The sequence below is a fragment of the Triturus cristatus genome, chromosome 3_2 (genome assembly GCF_964204655.1).
Source record: "Triturus cristatus chromosome 3_2, aTriCri1.1, whole genome shotgun sequence".
Classification (NCBI taxonomy): Eukaryota; Metazoa; Chordata; class Amphibia; order Caudata; family Salamandridae; genus Triturus; species Triturus cristatus.
This window is the reverse complement of record NC_140584.1, coordinates 314,552,787-314,579,705: the sequence shown is the minus strand read 5'-3', so window position 1 is coordinate 314,579,705 and position 26,919 is coordinate 314,552,787. Positions and strand designations below refer to the sequence as shown.

At 46.4% G+C, this 26,919-nt stretch overlaps 1 protein-coding gene across 3 annotated transcripts in view; it reads left to right on the top strand.

Annotated features, from left to right (window-relative positions):
* The window catches only part of LOC146857258 (uncharacterized), a 318,275-nt gene that overhangs the window by 123,047 nt on the left and 168,309 nt on the right, over nt 1–26,919 (top strand). For all 3 annotated transcript variants that reach the window (XM_085647764.1, XM_085647763.1, XM_085647765.1), the window contains one exon: nt 1,536–2,273. In XM_085647764.1, coding sequence (XP_085503890.1) covers nt 1,536–2,273 — 738 coding nt within the window. The remainder of the gene's footprint in view (nt 1–1,535; nt 2,274–26,919) is intronic.

Below are 26,919 nucleotides of genomic sequence, written 5' to 3'. Positions count from 1 at the left end.
TCCTAACTGCAGTAAAGCCATTGCCAGGAAGAACAAAACTTTCTCTACGCACAGTGGGGATACAGGCATCTCCAGGGTTAAAGAAGGACAGAGAAACTGGAATGCACGTCTCCTTCCTTAACACTAATGCAAAGGGCCTCCATCTTGTCCTGCTTTCGCCGTTATCTCAGGAATGCACTGCTAGACGTCAGCCCGTGACACATGCAATACATGCACAAAGACCAACGTTACAATGATGTGGAGGGCCCAGATACAGGAGGCGGATTCGAACAGATTTTGTCAAGAGCTTCAATACTTTTCTCAGGGATTCAAGTTAAAAAGCCCCACATCAAATCAGCCCTCACCAGCTGCCAGTGCCCAACAGCCTTGTGAGGGGCACTAGATAAACTCGACGGTGGGTGGGGTGTGGGAGCAGCTTGGGTGCACCTCTGGCCCAGGTGAGCTCAGTACTCAGAAATACCCTGAGCGACGTCATTTGTCTTACAGGACCCCCGGGAAGAGTAGGGAGGCAAGGAAGAAAAGGGGCAATGGGCAGGGTGGCTCAGGTCCCTCTGCATTGGTGCTTACATTTGGTGACAGAAAGCTCTGTCCACTGCCTGTCAGGAGTAGTACGCCGGTCCTTTCTGACGTGAGTCCCAACATGCTTCTTTGTGGATTCTCATATTCGTATTGAGAGTAGGTGTACTGCCTATCTGTAATATATTTGCTCTCCCGGTCAGCAGTCTGAAGGTGCCACCTGTCAGGAATCTCCTAGGCAAACTGTCTATAATCTCCAAACACTGTCAGTAATTTATGGTGTCATGCGTCTGTGGGCTGCTCTTCCTCGCGAGACCCTTCTGCTGCCTGCCAAGGGTTTTCATGTCTTTCCTGTCAATAATCTCCAGGTGTTTCCTGTAGCTGTGTGATTGCAATAAGAAATTCCTTATGTTCCTGTCTGTAGCGTCCATTTGTTTCCTACCTGGTTTTCTCCATGTTCTTCCCACCAGGGGTCTCTATGTTTGCTTGTTGTCTCGCACCTCTACACACTTCCTGTCAGTAAGATTCATGAACCTGGGGCCTCAATGTTCTTCCAGTTGTGCTCTACATTTGCTCTTGTTTGTTTCTTACAAGTTAATTCTGTCGGGTATTTTCTTAAGGTTTCTTTCAGGTGTCTTACTGTGCTGCCTGTCAGAAGATTCCATGTTTTGGCAGATATTTCTATGTTCTTTCTGTCATAAGTCTTCATTCAAATGCTTCCTGACAGGGTCTTCAGTGTGCTCAGTGCCAGAGCGCTCTTTTCCCTTGCTGTCTGAAACCTCTGTGTGTTCTTCTCAGAGTTTTTTCTTACTGCTTCCGGTTTCCTGTCAAAACAGAAGGTGCAGATGAAATCCTTGTGGTGCAGATTAATTAAAGCTTTTCCGTTCATCACTGTTGGAAGTCCTCTCTTATCTCCCGGAGAGTCTGCCCTGTCTTGTTTCTTTAGGTGGTCTGGTATGAGGGGAGTAAAGAGGCAAATTTCCGTCACAAGTAACGTCTGTCCTCTCTCCTTTCTACAGTGGCCCAGAGTGTAGCGTTCTGCAACCTAGTCGATGGAGCTTTCATACCGAGGACTGGGTATGGAGTGTGTAGCTGCAAAACGGGCTCCGTAGGTGATGGTTTCACCTGCAACAAGATAGCGCTGTGTAAACTGGACACCTGCTGCATGCCCGGCTACAGATGGAATACTGCTGTCTCCCCCAAGGCCTGCACCACGGTCAACCAATGCCAGTCGACCGATCCAGTGGTGAACAAGTGCACACCACCCACCACCTGCAACGAAATCAACGGGCTGTACACCTGCATCAATAACAAGATGGCGGCCTGTGTCAATGGGGTCCCCTGCAGTGATCCTCAGAAGGATTGCCTCCGGGCGACCCCGACTGGGGACTTACAGTGCGCCGACCCGTGCGACCATTATGACACACTGGATGGCACAGCCAGGCTGAGCAGCTCTGACTCCAGGGGCAGATTCCCCACCGATCGCTACACGTATGGCTGGAACCGGTACGTCGGGAGCAAAGGGGTGATGATGAAGGAGGGTTGTCTAGGCACAGGCCTGAAATGTGGCTCTGGTGAGCCCTTCACCCTAAGAGAAGATCACCCCACTGTGGCGGAAGGGATCAAGTCAGTTCGCCTTCAAACGAACACGGCTACTGGTTGCTTGCTGAGCGGCTCCATCTGGATCAAGGCCTGTCCCAGCGGTTACTATGTGTACAAGTTCACTGGCTCCCCCACATTTGAGGTCTTCTGCACAGGTAGGAGCTATGAGCCCACAGATTGCTGCTGTTTAATGCTTTCCTCTTTTACACATGTGAGGTGGATTACCAGGGGCCGCTAAAAGAAGGGAGCTTTAGCATGGGGTAGATAGGCTGCAGCAAGGAAAAGACCCAAGCTCCCTAGGGGTGGCAGGTGAGGAGCTTGCAGGGGTGCTGGGTATGTTGAAAGAGTGGATGCCGAGAGGATGCTCTGGAAGGAGTGGGGATCTAGATTATCAGGTGGTGCCAGGGGAGGGGTGGAGGCTTAGACTACCACGGGCACAAAGGGGAAGGTGTAGTTCTGCGTTACCAGGGGTGATAGGGAGAGGGGGTGGAGGTTTAAGTTACAAGTGATGCCAAAAGATAGGTTGGAGTTTATGATTATAACAGGAGGATCAAGGGAGGGGTAGAATCTATGTTACCAAGGGGGGCAGGAGAGCACGAGGGAAGCTGTTATCAATGATATGACATGAATGTTAAAATAGGTTGCAGCTCACCAACTTATGTATGCAGTACACATCACGAATGCCCTGGTTAACAATTCCAGGGTTCTGACAGGGTGCAAACTCTGCACAGGGCAATTCCTGGTACCATGTGGTAACGCCCTGCCAGAACCATGCAATTATGAGTTAGACCTCTCAGTATTTGGGGTAACCGTTGTGGGCACAGGATTCTGGATGGTATTCCCAATTACGAGGTGTTTAACGCCCAGATTTACCACCTGCTTAGAGCAGGTGGTAAATGAGAGCAGGGGCTTTTCTGCAGAGCATGGGTGGAGGGAGAGGGGCTGGGAGGGAGAGGAGGGAATTAGAAAAAGTGTCATGGCAAGGGGTTGCATTGCATGCACCATCTGTGCAGATGGAAGAAGTCAGGCAGGCGAGAGTCAGGGAAAGTCCGGGTTGCTGTTGCACCCAAGAGCCTCAAGCACTTTTACTGACTGGATTTTCTGGCCTGTAAAATCGAGTTTTTTGTTTCTGCACCTGAGAAAACCGCTTGTGTGAACTCCGATACAGTCATGATCGAATGAGGTGGAGTTCCATACAGGAAGTATGCTCCGTCCAATCCATAATCAGGGCTAAAGTGTTTTTTCTGGATCGGGAGTCCCTCTATCCGTTTAAACATGGGTGCTTCCTGGCTGTCATTCATTATATAACAAAGAATGTGTGTTTCCCGTGTAAGCTCCCCTATATGCGAGAAAGAGTACCTTCTCTTTATGACACAAATTGTCTTCTCTCTGTCCTATGTGTTCTGTATGTGACACAGGATGCATGCTTCCCTACTCAAGAGCACTTCGTGTGATACAGGATATGGGCTTTCTGAATCAGTCCTGTGGATGTGAAGCAAATCTTCTCCCTGACCAATATCCTCTCTATGTGCTCAAAATGTGTTACAATATGTGTGCTTTCTGGCTAAGGTCCTCTATGTGTGATACCGAATGTATGCTTCCTGATTCAAGTGCTCTGTATGTGATTGGGGATGTGTGCTGTCTGTCTCATGTGTTCTTAATGTGAAACAGAATGTAATCTCACTGACCCATGTCCTCTGTGTTTGGCACAACATATGTGCTTGTCACTCAGGTGCCCAGTGAGTGTACACAGAATGTGGGCTACCTGTCTCAGGTGCACTGTGTATGATAAAGACAAGGTTGCTGTCCCAGGCGCTCTTTGCGTGACACTGAACACATGCTCCCTGTCTAAGTCAAGGATGTCCATTCACCAAGGTGACATCACACATTCTTTGACCGTAATGATATCACAGGAAGTAACATAATATGACCGTTGACCTTAAATGTGTCAAGAAATAGTGTCACATGACCTTAACCCTGAAGACATCCAAATAATTGACATTGCTAAAGTTCTATAATAGCTGCACGATTAGTATAGCACAACTTAGACAAATGACCATTTTAGAAACACCTATAATAGGGTACAGATACGATCTGTGAAAGTGGCAGAATATAATACCCAGAATAGTAGTGAGCCAGAACGCTTCTAGGTGGGATCAGGGAGGGGTTCTCCCACCAAAAATGGGGGAAAATAAGCACAATTTTCACTTATATTCTGAAAAGGCACCCATTCCCTTTCAAGTCCTTTCATGCTGTGCCATGCCAATGAAACCTGAAGCTCTCAAGGAGTTCACTCCATTGACTTCAGAGTATGCTATGGATACCCCATTATGTAAAAAACACCTCTATTGTGCTCGGGGCAGCATTTTGTCAGGGGTGCAGCCCGAAATGTGCCATGTGTGCCCCCTTATGGCAACAATTGCTTACAATATTCCAGTGTCAGAATTTTGCAATGAATGCCATGGTTGCCCCCTTCCCATATGTCATAGTTTCCCCCCCTTATACCAAGAAGTGTCTCCAATTCCAAGTATGCCCCCTATGCCTGTAGGTTCTCAGTATGTAATACACAATGAGATGGGTGTTTTCCGGTTAAGGTCCTTTGTACGCGATGGAGAACGGTTGCTGCTTGACTCACCTGCTTTGTAGGTCCAAACACTGAGGTATGAATTTATTTTGAAATATTGTTTCATTAAATCAATTGGATGTTCAAATTAGGCCTAACCGCTGGAAATAGCTCTTGGAGTAACATATTCAAAAGTAAGGGAACATTTGCTTGATGTCCGGCTGTTGAGTATATCCCTACTTTCCTTCTGTCGATAATTTACCGAATTACAAATAAATGTGCTCAAACATGCGATACGCTTCAAGGAACAGTGGCTAGGGAGGCTGACATGCATAGTGACAGAAATAGGAAGGATGGTAATAGTGGTAAAACACAACGAGAGGAGCAAAAATAAAACACATGGATGAGAGAGAACTGTGAGAAAGACAACGTACAGTGAAAAATGACAGGTAGATAGAAAAGAAAGGTAGGCAGGAAGGAAGGGTGCCCGTTAAGAAAGACAAAGGTTTAAAGGTATGGTTAAAGTTGCAAAAATGAATGGATGGAAGGGTGAAAGGATGGATAGGTTGAAGAGGGAAATGATGGAGAAAAGAGCAGTGGTGCAGCTAGACCTGGGGCGATCCCAGAGTTTGCTGCCTAGGGACGGCTGATTGAGGTAAGAGTGGAAGGGGGTCAGGGCCGGACTGGGAACAGAAACCGGCCCTGGCAAACTGCTCAGCCCCCCCCCCCCAGGTGAGGGGGAGTGCACCCGAGCAGTTTGCGAGTGCTGGTTTCGGCTGATTTTGATACCGGGGGCCGATATTGCCGACCCCCGGCAACAAAACGGCCCCACAGGGGGCCCAAAACCGACCCCCACCCTAACGGCCTACCGGGAAAACGCCCGGTGCCCGTTATGGCCAGTCCGGCCCTGAAGGGGGTTAGAGGCAGATGACAATGAGCGGGGATGTGGCAACAGGTGACGACGAGCGGGGGGTGCGACAGACAATGATGAGTGAGAGAAAACTAACCTTGCGCTCGCCACTGACCCCAAAAATGTGCTGACCAGAGAAGACCGCCCCACCCTGCTGCGCCACTGGAAAAGAGTGAAAGGATGAACAAGTGAAAGGGTACCTGGAGGAATACACAGATGTTTAAGAATGGAGGAATGCGTGAAAGGTGATCAATATATTATTTGTATTGATGGCTGAATGAGAGTCATTGCATACATATATACAATGATGAGTAAGTGAATGTAAAAAAGCGTTAGACGGGACGGGTGGGTGGATGTAAGAGTGAAAAAATAGCTGGATGAATTAATAGATGGAAATGTGAATGAATGGATGGATAGATGGATTAAATGAGGATGAAAGGGGGAAAGGGTGGAAGAAATTCCTCTTAAGAGATTTGTGTTTGCTCACTTTGCATGCTTCGAATGATTAGAGTTGCTCTCTCTTTGCTTTGCTATAACGTTGGAACTATATTTCATTGTGCTAATCTGCTGAATATTGAATGTATCCTAGGATGAAAACCTGGAGTGATGGAAATTAACAATGAAAGCAAATTAAGTCATTAGCACTGGCTAGCCTAGAGTTCGGGCAACAACGATCACTTCTCATCAGTGCATCACCCTACAGGCCACTGAGATAAAAATGAGGCACAACAGCTTAAAACGTTAAAGGTTAATAACATAGAGTGTGAGGCCCACTCCCTCCTCCTCAGAAAATTACCACACTGTCCCCAGGCACCCCCTTCTCTGAAAATGTGAATCAAATCCAAGTCCAGAATACAAATCACATTATTGTAGGGAGCTGATTAGGGCGATCACCTGGAATGGAGGCAAATTCTGGACAGAACTGTTAAAATTCAGGACAAATATTCACTGTGCTTTGTATGTGATTGCCGGTAGGTATGCTGCATTCAGGTAATGCATTATGTCCATGTTCAATAGTTAATTGATGCCCTTGAGCATGGTATCAAGGGCATCAGCCTTACTCAAATAAACCCAATTTGTCTTGGAGAGAAAGCAACAGCAACATTTTCATTGTGCTTCTAAACATTTTAAAACCCAAAGCAAACAGTTTGGGAAACAGTAAGAGTTAGACATGGCATCCTTTGGCATATTTCCCCTGACTTTTTGCTATCCGACCTCCTGGTTTTGACTCTGTTTTTGCTGGTTTAGTGTCTCTGCGCACTTCCTCACTGCTGTCCATGTTAAAGTGCAAGTGCTCCTATTGTAAATTAGATTATGGATTGGTATTTCCAGGACTGACATCTTTGATGTACTGGTAATTCTCAAGTAAAGTGCACTGGGAGTGCCAGAGTCTGTAAATCAAATGCAGCTAGTGGGCCTACAGCACTGATTGTGGCACCCACACGAGCAGCCTTTACGAGGGGGTTTACAGACCTGCCATTGCAGTGTCTGCACACAGTTTTTACTGCCATATCGACTTGGCAAATGCATCCACTTGCTAAGCCCTAACCTTATCTTTTAATCCATGCGAGTCACCCGGCCAAGGTACCCCTGTGGGCAGGATGCAGTGTATGTGAAAGGTAGGACATGTACTGGTGTGTGTGACATGTCCTGATAGTGAAATACAGTGTATTTTCATTTTCACTGTTGAAAGGGTCTGTCCAATAGGAAAGAATGAGGAATACTCTAACATTTTACAAGTATTTATTCCCATGGGGACATGATGGAGGATTGGAGTTTGGTATGCCTGAACTCTGAATGTAGAAATGGATCATTTATTAAAGATGATATTTATGTTCTGTGTTTAACAATACCACTTTAAAAAGTAGGTATTTTCCTGCTTAGCCATCCTGTGTGCCCCTGCTGGGTTGTGGATTGTCTGTCTGGCTTTGGAGTAACAGGAGGCTGGGGATGTGCATTCTCTTCATACAGCCACGTGGGGGTTTGAGGTGTGTCCTGCCTTTCCTGGATGAGTCAGGGCTGGGCTGAATAGACATGGGCTGCATTTAGAGTAGTGGGTTGAGGTTTTCTTGCACCTGAATGGGCCTGCTTTGCCTTGGACAATGCTGTCTCCACCTTCTGCCGGGAAACTGGGCCGGAGAGAACCAAACTGGTTTGGACTGAGCACAGACACTCTCTGCCCAAGAGAACAAAGAGAAATACTCTATAAATATTGGGGCCCAGACAATTAGAACTATTTTGGGACCAAGAAGACTGCCAAGAAGAAGAGCTGGAGAAGCTGTGAGGAGGAACTACCATGTTGCTGTTTTGGCCTGCAGTGGCTGCTTCTGTCTTGGGCAGTAAAAGGACTGGATTGAACTTTCTGCAACTTCTTTGTGTGAGATTCTCCAAGGGTGTGAGGTAGAGCCTGCCCCCAGAAGTCTCAGGACAGCAAAGACTTCAAGTTCATCTGTCACCAGTACTGGGAACTGTTTGTTTTGTGCTGCAACAGAAGAAAAAGCAACCCGACACCATCACCGATTCCGCTGCTGCCTTCGTGTCCTGAAGGCACCACAGAGGGCACCGCCACACCTCGCACTGCAACCCTGGTCTCACAGACGATGATGCCAAACACTGCCACGAGCCACTGCTTGCACCGTGACCTGTGGGCACTGTACTCCGCACCACCTTGCTTCACGCCGCCACCCTGGTATCACTGATGAGTGTGCTCCATGCCGACATTGATACTGCTGTTTGCATTGTGGTTCGAGGGCACAGCTTGTACGGTACACGATGCACGGCCCTCATCCTGCACTGCAGCCTTGGCCTACCAAAGCCAGCGCTATTGACTCCGGTTCATCAGCCAACAGCAGCGCTACAACAACAGCACCGCCGCTTGCACCATGACATGTCAGCATCACGACTAGCACCGCATCATTTTGCAAGCAGCCCTAATTTCACTGACACCGCTGGACAACCGTCACTGAGCCACTGCCTGCATGGTGACCTGAGGGCACCACATGCTGCACCGCTGCACCTCACACCGCAGCCCCGATGTCTGCCAGCGCTCCCGACTTCAACTGCGAGGAGTTCGATCTGTAACCCATGTGACTTCAAGGGCCTGACGACTCCTGCACCAACCTCCGAAACCGACGCCTGCGGACGCCGGCTCTTTGAAGCTCAACAAGAGGTCACCGATGCCCTGCATTTCTAAAGGTACTGTACTGTTTTGTAGGTCTTTCCGATGCTGTAGCTGGTCTGCGATGCCCCAGTCAGCCAGAACTGTTTGGATTTGTTGTACACGATGCCATGATAGAGCCTGGCAGAGCTATCGACTTCAAGGAACTGTATTTCAAGTCTACTTTGGATATTGATATTTACAAGAAATGTATGGTGCATTTTTATTGTTTTTGGTCTTGTTTGCACAGATAAAATATTGGTTATTTTCCTAAAACTGATGTGGTGTCCTTTTGTAGTGTTCTCACTGTATTACTGTTGGTTATGTGCAAATGCTTTACACACTGCCTCTGAGATAAGCCTGTGTGAGCAGGGGTTATTTCAGTTGTATATTCCCCTGATCCTGACTAGACGGAAGGGTCCCTGTTTGGATAAAGGTGCAAACCATTGCCAACTAGAGACCCCCATTTCTAACAGTAAGATACATTACTTTTTCACCTTCTGCTAGTTTAGGCAAGTTGATCAAAAATATCTGACTTAGCTCACCCTCTGATAGATGTCAACCTAAAAATAAAAAAATTATTAGGCAGAGCAGATGGTGTGGGCGACCACCTCACACCTAATGCCAGATTGTGAGGTACTCACAACATGTCTGTAGTCTCACAGGAACAAGAATGCCCAACTTCTGCAAAAGAGTGTATGTCAGGGACTAACATTACTCTCAGAACATGGACCCCAGACCACCAGACAAAGAGAATTAGAGAACAAGATGAAGTAAAGTACAGATGGGAGATCCACAACAACTGATTCAAAGAGTTGTTCCTGAGCAACTGAACAAAAAAGGAACAGAAGAATAAGGTGGGACAATTCCTAAAATCAGACCAGATGGGCCCTCCATGAGTATCGGAAAGTTTTGGGAACATGGAGATTCGTCTCAGCAGGGCGGCCAAAAACAGAAGACATGCTATCAAATGTTTGAACAAGCAGCCATCCACACTGGCAAACTCTGCTGGTGCAATCATTGGTTGTGCTTATGGAGGGTGGGGTTGGGCTCCTTGGAAGCCTGGGCCCTTGACAATTGCCCACTCTATCTTTGTCTTAAAATAGATCTGCAGTCGAGCCAAGGATGAACCAGTTGTCTGGCTCATCCCTAAGTGCCAAATAACATGCCAGATCTTCAAAATATTTGGGATGTAATTTACACAACAAACAAAATGCAAGGACAAAATAAGGAGCATAATGAAGATTTATATAATGTAGAAAGTGTCTCTTTAACATATGGAAGTGTTTTAATTTAGTTCACTAGATTACAATTTTGGATTGACATTTAATTGAAGTGAAAGTTTCCAAACATGAAGTTTAAAACATTTATTAATCTTCCCTGCTGACAAAACTATGAGTGAACAAAGTCAACCAATTGTCTGGTGTCCCTTACATCATGGCAAATATTATTGTTATGGATGGTGGAACATTACAGGATAATAGCACATATACAAGTGAGATTCTGAACAGGACCAACCTTGGACGGAAGTACTTGACTGTACTCTAAAAATGTCACTATCAAGTAAATTAGACATGTGAATTAAATTGATTTGACTTAGATCATACAATTTAGCAACTGGGCAACCGGATTTGATGCCAGGTTTCTAGTCACAAGTAGTGTAATTAAACCATTGAGTAGATTCATTTCTTTTTCTCAATCTCATTTAAAACCAGAGAACAATTTTTGCGTACAATTCTTGTCAGATTCATAGTACAATTTCTTAAATAGTAATCACAGGTTAATCTGAACTCAATATCTGAAAAAAGGTACAAATACATAGTGAAGGTATGAGAGGTCAGTACACCATATGCTAATATCACCAGTTTTCTCAGATTTGGCAAAGCTAACCAATGCAATGGACGAGGTAAATAAAAAAAAGAAGCATGGCTACTGAGATCTTGAGTGCAAGGAGGATGGGGTCAGTGAGAGTGGAGACGGAAACAAAGGTGTGGCTAAAAAGAACACAATATTCTGTAACTATTTATGGATCTGCGGTAACTGCATATAAAATAACACACACTTTAAATGAAAAATAAATGCAAGTTGAACTGATCAGTGGGAAATGCACCACTTTATGTTGCAAAACCTCTGTTGGTTAATGTGATCACTTCAGATGTCTGTGTGTGCAACCAGAGACCCATAGAACCGAATCCTGTGATTTTAGTTATATACTGATTGTGCCTAGTGTAAACCTTTTTTTATAACTGTTCATAAAAAGCAGACACTCCAGGAGCTTCCTTACAACACATCGGAAAAAGAATACATATTTGTCATCAGGAAGATTAAATTGAGTCCATCGATTAAGCCTATACCAGCTTTCAAGCAGCCTTAATATTTGAAGATTAACCAATTGAATACATTCTTTTGAGCAGCAGGCACCTGACAAGAAGGCTTGTTTCACTGTCTGTCCCTCCCGTGGGATGACAGCACAGGAGATCCCTTCATTCCCCTTCTGTTGGGCCATCTCAAGTGCTGGAATAAACGTTTGTCTTTTTGCAGACTGGCTAAAATGAAGGAAAATGTCAGTTGAAATATCAGTCACGGATGGACATTAGGTTTGATTCACAGATAGTCTGTGTAAATTTCGGATAGGTGGTCACCCTAGTTCAAGAGCCCTCCACACCGGAATGACATCATTCTAAATCAAAAGACTGCTAAGAAATAAAATGCAATTATTTTAAGTCTAAAAGAATGCCATAGTGTCTCACCGTGGTGGCTGGGGCTTTTTACCACTGGGTCCATCTTACTATAGTTCTACAGACTAGGCCAGGTGCATATCTAGTGACTCCCAACGTAGCATCTTCAAACATTCCAAAGCATCTCAAGTGGGAACACAGTTCAGAATGAGAGCAGCAGATGGCGTTTCAGTCCACAACTTTTTTTTAAGAAAAGAAAAGTATTTTAATCATACCAAATGTAATAAAGCACATGGAAAAACTGAGATGCCTGCTACTATGAGGATCACTACACAGAGAATTATTGAATTAAGTACACGTGCAGGCTAGCTTTGATGCACTGGAGCGACTTTCCTGTCTTCCATGACCCGTAGGCCAGTCTGTAATCTTTGACTCTGCAATTCTTGTATGTGGCTTGCTGTTATCTTTGAAACTCCAATTTAAATCTGTTCATCCAATTTAAAAGTCTTTCTCAGGCGCTGATGTTTACCTGAAGTGTGCATACTCAGGATTTCCTAGTGTGTGTCTGTGTGTAGCTTTTTTTGTTCAAGCCCACCAGTAGACTGCGGCATGGAGTAGCAAATTTTGCGGCACAAATTTGGAAATTTTGTGGCATTTTTGCAGCACTTTATTTTGCTATTCTTTAAAACATAATTGTTGGACTTGGCCCTTCTGGCAGGTTCACCCCTAAACTTTTTGCTTTTACTGGTGACCTGGTGGTAGTGATTTTTGGTTTCTGCGCACTTTCCCTGTGCCCCAGAGTAAAGTGCGTGCGCACTCTGAGTGCATGTGGTGAGATAGGCCTGCCCTCCCATAGGAATGCATGGGGAATGTATGTGTTCCTGGTAGTTCCTGATGCGTGGGGTGTGCAGGGTCGAGTCTGGTATGTGCGGACTCGTGTGATTGAATGCTGCGCAATGATGTATGCAGCGTGTATGTGTCTAGTGTGGAAGTGCCACTTCTAGACATGGCTGTGCGTGTGCTGTAAAGGTGCTGAAACGTGATTGGTTGGAGCTGGCTGGTGAGCCTGGCTCCAGGAGTCTGGATGGGTCTGCCCCGGTGGTGAGTGTTGAGATCAGCATGTGTGATGTGAGGGAGTGGTGCACCTGGGTCCTGTGAATAGGGCTGGGATTTCCCCACACAATGCTGACTCCGCCCCCTGTGGTGCGACTGATGACCCTAGCCCTGCCAGTGAATAGAGTGAGGGGCTGAGCACATCAAGGGTGCTCCCCAACCAGCTGCGACTGGTTTTCCCCCTCACCCTGAACCAAGAACAAAGGGAAAAGGTGTATAAAAATGGGGCTGTGTCCCACAGAGGTTCTCTGTTCCAGGATCCTGCCTGGGGGACTGCTGCTGTTGCTGGACCAGAGGACTGCCACTTGGGCTACCTCCCTGCCTGGAGGCCCAGTGAGCTGGCTCTGGGTCCAGCCTTGCCCCACCCTGCCTTGCTGCATACAGAGGAGAACTTTGCTGGACCTTTTATATTCTCCCCTAAGCGCTAGGAGCGCTTTATTTGGGACCCCAGCGTCGAGGAGCGCTTTACTTGGTGCTTTGCTGAAGCCTCCAACGCCTGGAAGTGCTGAACTTGCCTTTAGCGCTGAGAGCACTTCCACCTTTACCCTTAGCGCTAGGAGCGCTTTATTTCTGAAAGCCGGTGCCCACCCGGCATTTGGCCCATTCTTGGCCGATTCTGAAGTCCCCTGGCAGGTGCCCACCCTGCCAGGGACATTGCCGCCCAAATCAAGTGCCCACCTCAATTTATTGTATTTTAGAAGAGCCGGTGCCCACCCGGCATTTGCCCGCAAATCGCCCCTCCGGCGCCCGACCAGGAAGTCAGGCAGGCCGGGGGCGGGCCTCCGGGACAACCAGAACGGGAAGTAGGAGGGCGGGAGCCTACCCCGCCTCCCACCGAAGACTCGCGGTTGGTTTAAGCACCGGAGCAGGCAGGAGCCTACCCTGCGCCCCGGTGCACTCGCCCGGGGAGGCTCCAGGGCCCCCACTGTTGTTTTCAGAGCCTGCGAGGCTCAGGGGGCCATTTTCACGACCTTGAGTCCCCAGAGGAGGGGGGACTCCAACGACGAGTGCTGCCGGTGAGTAAGGGCTTCCCTTCTCCCTTACTAAGCGGTCCCGCATTGTGTATTTTGTAGAGTCCAGAGGGACTCCCAAGGGGGCATTGGTTTCTCAGAGCCCAGTGAGGCTCCAACGGGGCACATTGTTTTGTAGAGCCTAAAAGGCTCCCAACGTCTGGGGGCATTATTTCTCGAGTCCCTGAGAGGGACTCCAACAAAGGGGCAGCCTTTCACTTTGCTGACTCCAGAGGGACTCCAACGACGGGGGCAGTATTTAGCAGAGCCCAGAGAGGCTCCAACGTTGGCCCCATCATTTGTGTAGAGCCCACGAGGCTCCCCCATTATCGGGGGGCATCCCAGAGCCCAGAGAAGGCTCCTAGGGCACCGTGGTGCCCAAGCCCTTTCCCAGCTGCCCAGCACTTAGTGAGCAGCTGCAACGTTTAGGTGGGGCCCTGTGCTTACGCTTTGGCTTGCGCAGCCTGCGCAGTATAGCCCTGACTCTGCGGGACAAAGGGCGTTTGAGCCCCTGAAAGGCCAGGTTGGCCTGGGGACAGTTTTGCTGTGTTGTGCCCTCCCCTAGGGTACCTGGCGATTTTTACATATGTACTTTTCCTCCTGCGCAATTCCTTTATGCTATGTTTCTTTCTAGCTGTGCCTATGCGTAGGAGAGGGTTTTCCCTAGTATAGGTTAGGCTGATGTGTACATGGTTCCTTGCGTAATATTTTCCTAAGGTGGTTAGGGTTGCGTAGGTGGTACTTACCTGTTACCAGTGGTTACTGGTTGTGCGCTACATTGACTGATTGGTGCTACAGTGATTGTATGTGCTATGTTCTAAAGTATTATTCCTACAAAGGGCTAGTTCTAAAAGTGCTGATTCCTGACAGTGGTCCAGGTGGCCCTGTCTTGTACATATCCCCTGTAAATTCTGCCTGTGCCTGTCGGCACATTGTAAAGTGTGTATTTATTATCTAATGTGTTTGGAATAATACAAAGGCTATTTTTATATAATACCTCGTGTGGGGTTTCTTTTGTGGCGGGCCTTGGGTGTTGTTGCTGGGTGCGCGCGCAAACGCTTTACACATTGCCTCCGGGATAAGCCTGACTGCTCGTGCCAAGCTACTAAGGGGGTGAGCAGGGGTTATCTTTGGCGTGTAACTCCCCAGCCCTGACTAGAGTGGTGGTTTCTGCCTGGCTTTGGCGCAAGCCCTAGCCAACCAGAAATCCCATTTCTAACAATAAAGCTCCCCTTGGTCCGGCATGTGCTGTTTCCACTATGATCACCTTCAACCCCCCTGCCTCCCAGCCCACTCTGCTGCCATCATTGCAGTCCTCTGTCACACTACAGACCATCATTTGGGCCCCTGGGAAAAGGTTTTTTAGTACCTATGTAAGATGGGCTGGTGAGGTCAGTGTGGGGCTGGGATAAGGCAGGGTGGGATGAGAAGGGAATCGGGTGAGTGCGATGGGGCGTGAGAAGATGGGATGAGATAGGAAAAGGGTGGATGGGGAGTGAAGATGCAATGGGGACTAAGGTGTAGTGGATGAGATTTGAGTGGATGGAATGAGATGGGTGAATGTTGGGATGGAATGCAATGGGATAGGGGATGGGAAGGTAAGAGGAATTGGGTGGGATCGGATGGGCTTTGGGTTGGGGTGGGCTAGGTTTTGAGGTGATGAGATGAGATAAGGATAGGGTGGGTGGGTTTGGAGTTGATAGAGTAGCGTTCGGATGGGAGGGAATGAAAGGACGGTGGGATGGGATTTGATGCAAATAGGATGGGGTGGGATGAGTTGAAGGGAAGAGATGAAATGTGAGGGAAAGGGATGAGATGGGCATCGTTGGGTTTCGTTTCATGGGACAGGATAGGGTTGTGTAGTGTAGAGTGGGATGTGGCATATAGAGTGGGACGGAAAAGAGTTGACCAGGCTGGAATGAGATGTGATGAGAAGGCAGGGTACAGTGCTGTGAGACAGTTGTTACTTCAATGCTGCACTCCGGAGCACTGAATGTCGGCATTGGATGAGAACGGACAATTATAAAAGCACTTTTCAAAAACCTCAAACAAATACAAATTATTGGCACCTCAAGCATTACTAAAATAACAGTAGCCTGTTTTTTACAATTTAAATATTAGATGCTATAATTACTCGCAAAGTGCTCTGGTTATCGACCTCATAAGGGTGAAAGGCTAAGACTTCTCTGCTGTGATTCAAACTTCTGACCTGCAGGTTAAACTACATGCCTTAAATTTCTGAGGCATCTTGCCAGCTGCTGACGTATTACCACTCCTCCACCCCCTCCTTCCACGTAGTGGTGCCGAGTGAACACATTTTGAAGCATGACTTATAATCCAGAAAGAAGTGCAGAGGATCAATTCTATTTCACAGACCCGCAGGTTTTAGATCAGTAAAGAGAGAGAAAGCACGGGTTGGCCCCACCTCCAGAGGCTGGAGTCTACTTCTGCTGCTGCATTAGCTGTGGTATGGTGCCACCCAGTGGTAGTCAGAGATTCCAACACCAATCTGAAATGGTTTTGAATATTCGTACTGAACAGGAGGAGAGAAAGAGTTGCTCTGCTGCGGAAGAGGACCCGGGCTGGGGAAGGCAAATCCGGACACCATGGAGGCCCGGGTAGAACACCGGCCGGTTGCGGGACCTCCCGCCCCCCCCCCACAATTTAAACCCCGCTAGGCCGGGGAGGGCCTGGATAGGCCAGCAAACAAAGTGAGTTCCCCCCCCAATCAGGGGGTGAGCAAGGAAGGCAAGGAGGAGGTTAAAAGAGGGGCCATCGGCCCAGAGAATCACATTTCAAGTCTCCCCCTTGCGAAAGAAGAAGAAGAGAAGCCGACCAACCCACACCCATGGATACAGGCGTCGCAGCAGTACAGGGGAAAGGGTAGCGGAGCTGACACGAGGAACCTAGTAGAGAACGAAATTACTAGAAGATAGATGAAAGGCTCAAACAGTGTCTTGGGATGCCTCATGGCAGGGGCACTAGGGGAGAATCGGGCGGCTTGTCGCCAGAGAAAGAATAGAGATGACACTCTTGCAGGACCCCGGGGATGCCTTACGGCAGGGGTACAGACGGGGAAGATGACAAGGACCCAGCCGCAAGAAAATAGAGTAGATGCACAAGTAAGGTCCTTAGGATGCCGAACGGCAAGGACCCCTGGGAGAAGGGAGGGCCCCGAAAGGATACAGGATGAGCGGGACGGCACTTGCTGCCTGAGAATGTCCGGAAAGGGACACCCTCCAAATCGGTAGCAAGTTGAAGCCTAGACCCGTGAATCGAAACCCAGGGAATGGGGCCCCTCCCTCCTCTGCCAGGCAACAGAGGTGGCTGGGTCCAGAATGAAAATAGAGAAAAAACTATGAACAATAGATGAAAGTGAAACATGGTCATTGAAGGACTACAGTAAGACCATGAGTTTTGAAATTTGAAATATGAAGATTTCATGTAACTAAAATGTTTGTTGTGAAAATAAAAACAGCGACCTTTTCAGACACCAAGAAGTGGTCAAGTGATAATTAAGGGAAAAGCGTGCAGCAATGGCAACAAACATTGGGGAGCGGGGAGGGAGTGCTCGCCGCCTGGACGGGGTTACGCGGGGCCTGCTTCACCAAAACATTTTAGAAATACAGTGCTCTGACCTCACGGGCAGGCGAGTGGGGAGGGCAAACGTTTAAGCATTCTCCAAATTTCTTTGGCACTTTTGTAAAAAGTGCAGCCTGTTTACAAAAGTGCAGATTTCACAATCTTTTGCAATTCAGGAAATCATGGAGGGTCTGTTTGCTGACACGGGGCGAGCTGTCACACGTTGTCACTGGAGCTCACTGGGGGGGCTCAACTTCAATGCGTGATGTCTGCTGTGGCCTGGAACAGGCACAGTGGACAGGTCATTCTAGCATTCGTTTTGGGGAATCTGTTTCCCCAGTCCATGGCTCTAAAGCTAGGTCCTCAAGATGCAGCAAAGGCAGAGTCAGTACAAGTTCTTTGTCTTCCTTTGTGACGGTGGTTGAAGCTGCAGGCACTATCGTTGAGCACACAAACTTGGTCATTATCAGAAAGAGAGTAGTGTTACCATCGGGGGAAATTCAAAATAGATCCCTTTGGCTACAGCATATATGCATCCACAAACAATATGGAGTCCTACTACTAGGCACCATACACAACTCTGGGGCTTATTTATGAGAGGCTTATGCCACTGGAGTGCTCTTTTTTGATGGTCCAATGGTGCAAGCCTCTATATTATATCAAGGAGGCCACACAAAGCCAGTTTTTGTGGCTTTGCATGAAATTATAGATGTGGAGAAAGACAAAGCAGTGCAAGCTGCTGCATTGCCTTATTCTATGCCAAGAAGGTATTTAAGAAGACGTTCGTACTGTGAGGACTCTATGACAAAGAGTTCCCGTACCGTTATTCAAAGAAATACGTAGGACTGTCTCCATGTATTCTCATTCATCGATCTTTATGAGTATAAATGTATAAGTATTGTCCGATTGTTTTTTCATTTTGTGTCTAACTGTTAGTTTGTACAGATGTTAATATTGTATATTTGTCCTTGTATTGTACCGATTGTTACTGATGTATGTCAAATTGTTTGAATCATTTATTCTAACATCCAAGCAGGTGCTGCACAGGAACCAAAAGTCTTGAGGAAAGAGTTTAAATAGTATTGTTTTGTATTTAATTACGGTCCAGGGATAAATAAAAAATCCATCTGGCTAACATAAATATGTCATATCGATGGTGTCAGAGGTATTCGCATTTTTCACTTTAAGAAGGTATTTAATGGCATTGCGGTGTGTTATCCTAAGCAACACCCATGGATTTTGACGCTGCCCCAGATTTATTTAATCACTGGGGTAGCACCAAAACAATATGCCTCCCCACAGCAGGCATACCAGGGAAAAAATATTTTTATTCCTCGTCATTCTTTCCTCTTTTAATGTGTGCTGCATTTTGCACCACACATTGAAAGAGGAAAACGCCTGTGTGCTGCACTATGCAGCACACATGTAAAGAGAAAAACGCCTCTCTGGATTGTTTTGGGCAGGAAGATGCCCTTTCCTGCACAAAAACAATCCTGTATGCAATACAGATAGGCTTGCACTACGGTGCAAGGGTGCTTAAAGTTGGCGTTAGGCAGCAAAATGTGCATCAGCGCAGGGGGAAAGGACATGAATGCATCGTATTCCTGCTCTTTCACATTGGCGTAGGGCAGTATGGCAAGAAGTCTTAAGTCAATGCCCTATGCCAATTTTCTGTAAATGAGGCCATCAATATATACACAGGGATATCCTTGCAGGGTCTATTTATGGCACACAAGCAGAACATTACATAAGTGGTCTTGTAGGCACCACACTTTCTTGGAATTGTTCATAATAACTCTGCAAACAGTATAGATTTTTTTAAAAGTATGAGACACGGACAATACTCCTGGACACTTTTAATGCCCCCTCTTTGACCTCTGAGCCAAGCTCAGGGTCTCAGGATTCATTTGAGATCTAGACCACAGTGTGCACACCACAAGTTTTGTATTATGGGCCAAAGAATGTCAGGATACCAGATTCACTTGTACTTGGGTGTCTGAGAGCAGGGGTGCATTTACTAAACAGGGGTTGGTCCTTTTCTAAAAACATATTAAAGGCCTCAATAAGGGGATACTGAGAGGATATGACATTGTTTCCTAAATGGCAGGAAATGTAGGACCAGAAGTGCATACTTTTTTGGAATGTTTCAGGTTTACGAATGCAAAAACACTGAGCTGCGATGTACAGAGGGCTTAAGTTAAGTAAATTATACAACTTGCATAGCAAACCAAATATTTTAGGAAATCACAAATTGATGTTGCAAATGGTGATTTCCAAATTGCAAAACACAAATTTACTACTCATTCACAAATAGTGAACTGTTAGAAAATCACATATTGCACTTGTAAAATAGCATAAAGTTCAAGGAGGTGATAATGGAAATGCATTGGAATGGAATGAAATGGGCAAAGTTCACTAAACCAAAAAGGTGTCAAAGGGGATGCACCTGCAGGAGCCAAGGGACTACACTCACGGAATCGAAAAAAAACCGGTTTTGAGTTGTTTTCGGAATATTGGGAAAGCGTCCAGAGCCACAATATGGACGGGCAGAGTGTTCCATAATTTAGCTGCTGCTACGTAAAGAAGTAGCCACCCCATCTGGCTTTGTGTAATCTGGGGATGGTTACTTTCCTGAGAGACGATGACCTGAGCAGCCTTTTAGGGGTGTACCATTGGATCACTGTTCTGAAAGGAGCTGGCCTTAATGGTGAAGCGCCCAGTAGACCAGCTGAGAGCTTTAAATGTCACCCGCTTTCTGACTGGCAACCAGTGCCGGGAGTGGATGCCCTCCCTCACCGAAAGATGGTTAGGGATGTTCAGGATCAGGTGGGCTGCTGCATTCTGAAAGACCCGCAGTCTGTTCGGTGAGGATTTATTGATGTTGGGATATAATTAAATGCAAAACCTAAAAATGCACATAAAATGCATCCAAGCCTTCAGAGTACCATATCACTCTCACATGCTGTGGTTTATTAAGGACTCTGAGTGCACAAGATAGCCAAACAAGGAGAAAGAAGAGACATACTCCATTAACATATCATTTGTGACTACAGCAGAAGTTGCGTACGCTAAGCAGAAAGTGCAATAAATAAAGAATCAGAGGCAGGTAGCTGCAGTCATCACCCCTTGTCTTACACCTGCCTGCACATTACTATTGTATGTAAAACCATGACAAAAACCTTAAGGTGAATCATGAAGCAGGACGCCAATGCAAGCATATCATATTGGAGCAATTGAAAAAACAGAATGACCCAGCGAAGGATCTCCGCAGCGGTCACTATGCTAATATTTAGAATGTCGCTTGGGTATACAGGATACTTTCATTTTTCATTAATTTCATAAGGCTTTATTCGGAGCTTAACACAAAGTCCATAAAAGCACATACATACAAACATCAAAAACAAACTCATAATAACCAAATATCATATATACAGTACAAGATACAAGATTAAAAAACGGTTAAAATAACATGCTGTTCCTAGCTTGTAGGAGAAAAGTTGCAGTAAAAAAGCAGACATCAGGGTTGAGATTAAAAAACAGCTTCATAGAATCATGGACATTTCGTGTTCCATACTTCAAAAAAATAGGTTTTAAGAAGGCTGAACGAAGGTTACCATAAAATGTACAAAACAATAAGAAGTGCATAGTGCTTTGTGCAGATAAATGATCACATGGGCAAGGGCCAATCGGATATTTTTTAATAATGGGGAAAGCCACCAAATGGTGCACAATCCCCAGCCTTAATCTGGTTAGTACAAACTGGTGGGAAACTCTAGTAACATAACTCAAATATGGTTGGTAGTCAACAGTCTCACTATATCTTCCATAGAGCGTACATGTGGAAGAATGGCCACCCAGCGTCTCCCGCCTCTCAGATTTATGGCTCATAAAGATGAGCTTCAACTCACCCTTTGACAAACTAGAAGCAGCGTGCATATCTTTTCTAATATCAAATCCATAGATCTCTAAAAAACTATTGACAACAAATTTAATCCAGGGAATCTTCATGTGGTCATCTGTTAGAAAACAGTCTCTGATGATTGCTCTATTTAATGAGGTCTCTTCCGTGGACCAAATGGTGCGCCATAACGTTAATGGTCTTAAAGTAATTTGGTCTGAAAGGTGTTGTATCCCAAGCTCCTTATGCGCCAATTCATTAGAGGCAGATATGGGCAGACACAAAAGTCTCTTAAGAAAAAGATTTTCCTCCACTTGGAGACTCCGGGCCGAGTAATGGCCCCAAACTCCAGCACCATAGAGAGCAATCGAAAGACATCTCATTTGGTAAATTGTTAACATGTCTTTAATCCGTTTATCCCCAATTTTACTGGCAAACTTGAACACCCCGTGGGCACATTTGGCCATCTTGGCCCGGACATAAGTAATCTCACTAGACCTGCAGCCATTCTTAGTAAAATTAATGCCGAGATAGTTAAAGGAGTTCACCGTTTGCACCTTATGCTCATCAATGAAATAGGAGTTGGGTTTTTTAAAGCCCAAACCACATTCCATGATGTGGGTTTTGGATTTGTTAATCAGTAGTTTCCTATCCTTGATGAACATAGAAAACTTGTCCATCAGACGTTGTAGGCCAATAGGAGTCCTAGATAAAATCACGGCATCGTCCGCATAGAGTAATATCGGGACGTTAAAATCATTAATTTTTGGGGCATCTGCCGCCACAGTTTATAGGGCTGAATCAACTTCATTTATAAAAAGGGTAAAGAGAAGGGGTGCAAGAACACACCCTTGTCTTATACCGCGCCCTATCTTAAACTTGGGGGTACGCTCCTCCCCGGTCCATAGCGAACACTGGTACTAAGGTTGGAATATAGTCGTGCCAGGAAATAAATGATACCCTCAGGTGCCCCCAAATCAAGTAGTTTGGCCCATAGAATACTATGGTCCACCATATCGAAGGCGCTGCTCAAATCTGCAAAGCAGAGATAGAGAGAGCCTTTCTTAGCCCTCGTATATTTCCCAATTAGGAGGTCGAGGTTGAGCCATTGTTCGACAATCCCTCGACCCTTCCTAAAACCATATTGGCAGTTGGCCAGAATGTTATTAGAATCGGCCCACTCTTCCAACCTGACCAGAAGCACCCTGCTCATGATTTTCACAGAGGAATCGAGAAGGGAGATTGGGCGATAATTCTTCACATCACCCCTGTCTCCCTTCTTATAGATGGGAATGATAATAGATTCCTCCCAAGTGGGTGGGACTTCATTACATACTGCCGCATTAAAAACATATGTTAACAATGGGCCCCACAGCTCAGGGACTAATTTGTACAGATCTATAGGCACCCCGTCGGGACCCTGGGCCTTCCCACCATTACTTAAAGTAATACTTCCCTGTACTTCGGCTATAGAGATGTTCAGAGGTATGATAGGCCAATCATCATCATGCACACCCCTCTGTCTTTCTGAATCGAAGATCACAGAAAAGTGGGAAACCCAGTTTTCCTCACTTACATTAGCCGTCAATTCGGGCATCTTATCATCCTTTAGGAACGGGCAATTAACCGTATCCCAAAATAATGAGGAATCTGAAGTAGCTGCTGCCTGATCAAGTTTGTCCCAGGCCTCTTGCCTTAATTCGGACTTCCTGTGGTTGACTGCAGCCTGGTAGGTGGCTCTCAGATCTCTAACCATACTATTATCTCTTGGCTTAGCTCGCAAAGCGTCTTTAAGCCCCTTAAGTGCAATGGTACTACCATGGTCAAACCACTCCTTTTGTTTAGATAACTTGGCCTTTCCATGTTTGGTAAATTTGTTATCTATAATATGATTAATTTTGATAAAATTATGCACGACTTGGTCGGTAACCTCCTTAATTTCTAAAATGGTAGAAATTTCTACCAAACAGCTTGAGACAATGGAATTTGACACGAGCTCCGCTTTATCCCCTTTCCATCTAATTCTAGTTCCATTTGGTCGATGCGGTTCAATATTGACAATGGTACACATGTTAGAACCCTGCTTCACCTTCCAGAAAAAAGTCTCAAGGGTGATACAATTGTGATCGCAAAGCGCATTATCCACGACCACCGGAGTCAGACACCATGGACTAAGACTAGAGGATATGCAAATAAAATCTATTACAGTATTTGCATTCCTTCCCCTAAAAGTGGGGATTATATCTCCACAGGCATTTTACGCGTTAACCAAGATTTCCAGATCATAGGTGGTCAGGATTTTATTCAGAGCATCTCCATAGTTGTTATGTGGGAAATGGAGAACTTCAGCTCCTAAGCTATCATTATAACCACAGACCCTTTGAGTGGAAAGGGGACAAACAGCAATGTTAAAATCTCCCACCCAAATATAATCAAAATCAATATCAAACTCCATTATAATGTCAGCCAAGGCAGTCTCAAGTGCTAACACTACCTGGTGCCTAGTGTTATCAAATACATTATAATAAAAATGTATTAAAAGAACATTTCTCCCATGCTCCTGATAAAGCCATAAGATCTGGGAATGGACCCCTACCAATATATGTTTTTTTTACAATAATGGGAACATCCACTGAAATCAAGACCAGGAGCCCACCCTTTGCCCTACCCGAGGGGGATGCCACAGCTGGTAATTGATATGAAACGTACCCATTGTAATTGATTTGATCCATACACCAGGTCTCTTGAAAACAAATAATATTAAAAACATTGATAAACTCCAACCAACCCAAACAGGCATCCTTAGAGGAGAGACCTGCTACATTCCAACTGACAATTGAACATAGCCGGGGGTTAGAGTTTTTAGTGGGCATTGAACTCAAAGAAATAGGTCCACAGTGGCTGTGCGGAACACTAATTGGGGGAGAATGTCCACCCTGATCGTCAGGACCCAGCCTCACACCTTCACAGCGTCTGTTATCCTTAATGATATCGACAGTAGGACTACTGTTGGCTCCTAGTCCCGCGGGGTCAACAACCCCCAAAATTACATCACCTCCCATACCTTCAAGAGAAACAGCTTCATCCCTTGTGTTCACCTGATCAGTACCCAGTCAATCGTTAGAATCCAGTCCACTCAGCGACTGGAATCTATTGGATGTGGCAACACTAAAAGTAGTATGCAGGTTTAAATCTCTTACCCCCGCCCTCACATGGTCAGTATTAGACTGGTTATACAAATGCCTATGAAAATAACCAAGGGGACGGAGAGAAATCCCTTGACCACGGTAGGGGAGGGAAGTACCTTTTCTCAGAACAGTGGAGGCGAGATGAGGATTTCTAAAATTAACAACTATGCAATCGCCAACACAGTTCTTACGCGAGCTACCAATCCAATTAATTCTTCTGGTACTTATGATTTCGTCAGCTAGGGCTACTGGGAAACCACACTCCCAATGAAGCCAGTCCACAGTCTTATTTTTCAGGGAGGCATGGGATTCGCTATATGTATTATTTTGTCCACTCTCTCTATCCGGGGGAACATTAGTCAGAACTGCCACATAGGGTGCACAGTCCGGTGGTAAATCAGGCTGTGAATTAGCATTAATTTTAACTTTCCCAGTACTTTGTGTCACCTGATTCCCTAATGCTAAATTTGACGATGAATTACAACCTGTACTCAACGAGGGGTTAGACACAGTGGGTACCTTCTCACAAGTGCCACCAGAGGGAGGCATAGGGGTATTGGAAATAACCATAGGGGGAATCTCACTTACATTCTTGAGAATAGGACCGCCTACTACCTTATCCTTAACATGGTCACCAGTACTGGGGTTAATGAACGATTCTAACAAACCTCCTAGTCTTACTACTTCTGCATTAACCGTGTCAAGCTTAATCAGAAGGGGCTTGACGATCAAGTCAAACTTAGCTTCAAGGGTACTGATTAAGAGATCAAATAACTCTCCATCTAGAGTGGCCGATGTAGAGGCCGAAGCTACATTAGGATTGCCCTCAGCACTGGTTGAGGGTGAGATCACTCTCTTAGTTAAGCGGCTCGTCCCCCGCTTTGATTGAACATTCTTTGTGATATTCCTACACGCCCGTGGAACTCTCTGCGATCTCGTTACCGTAGGACAGGGTAACGGAGGATCTACATGACCAACCAAACTTAATTCTGTATCAATAGCAGCCCCCGATTTTAAACCATCAGGATGGACTTGGTCAGGGAGCACCGCCAAAATAGAATTGTCCGGATTGTTGGAATTATTGATAGCCATGGGAGAGTTGGTCGGGGAAATAGATACAATAGATGGAGGGGAAGTAATAATAAGGGGGTCCACATGCCCCAAAGACTTTCTGCGTTCTTGGTTGATTTTGTCCACCATTTTAACCAAATAGTTGTCCATGGTGGCCGACACAATGGCATTTTTCGCTTTAGACATTATAATCACAACCAAAAAGCTATTTTAAACCAACGAACTAGTGGCTACCCACTACAGGTTACAGATATTAATACAACAATGTGAGGCACAACAGTTTTACCGGGGCAACAGGAATGATTGGGTGCCTTATGGCTGCACCCACACTGCTGATTCCAGCCCAGCCTCCTCCAGCCCCCTCCTGTCCCGGACTGTCACAGACTGTCCGCCCTTTGTCCGGGCTTTGTCCTGGGCGTCCCGCGCGCATCCCGCGCTGCGGTGATTAAAGATATTTGAAGGGGCGGGATCCAATAGGCGGGGAGGCGGACCTCCGAGCAGCTGTGAGCACGGACAAACTCCTGGAAGCTGGAGTCCCGCGCGAAGATCTTCCACGTTCACAGCAGTAGCAGCGGCAACAAACTCAGCCCCTCCAGGGGTGGCAACAGCACAACACTCTCCTGCCCCCAAGGACGAAGCGGGACCCATGCCAGCGGGTTCCGCGAGGTGTTTTAAATGATTGTAGGCGGGGGGGGCGGACCTCCGAGCAACTGTGAGCATGCACGGACTCCTGGAAGCTGGAGTCCCGTGCGAAGATCTTCCACGTTCACAGCAGTAGCAGCGGCAACAAACTCAGCCCCTCCAGGGGTGGCAACAGCACAACACTCTCCTGCCCCCAAGGACGAAGCGGGACCTGCGCCAGCGGGTTCCGCGAGGTGTTTTAAATGATTGTAGGTGGGGGGGCGGACCTCCGAGCAGCTGTGAGCACGCACGGACTCCTGGAAGCTGGAGTCCCGTGCGAAGATTTTCCACGTTCACAGCAGTAGCAGCGGCAACAAACTCAGCCCCTCCAGGGGTGGCAACAGCACAACACTCTCCTGCCCCCAAGGACAAAGTGGGACCGCAGTCATCGCAGGCCTGTTGGTCAGTGTGGTGGGGCCAGCAAAGCCGACATCGAGGTGCGTTCTTCAGTCTGGGAGCCACCTCCAGCTCCTGCACTCACCTCGGATGACCTCTTGCCCCTGAATGCTGTGGTGTGTGGGTCTATAAATGCATCCACGTCTCCTTGTGTGATCAAGGGTCTGCCTGCTGTTGGAAAATTCCGAGACAGCACTCTCCCGCATCAGACCTATCTGAACCAGTCCTCTGTCCCAAATGTACACACTCCCTGTGTGGTGACATAAGACTGAAAGAACATGTAACCAAGACCAGGGTTTATTATGATGGAACAAACTTTATTCAACAAAGCTGCATCTTATGCTCCTGAAACATCAGTTTGTCTACATAATTGAGTCCCTGATACCATTCTTCTCTGAGAATAGGTCTCATTACAATGACAATTACCTATCACTTCTGCATGAAGCCTTCTACATCGTGCTTCACAAATTCAGACTTTATGATATGCCAATCTTGATTTAACAGCAAGCTACATCTTATGCTCCTGAAACATCAGTAAGCCTACATAATTGAGT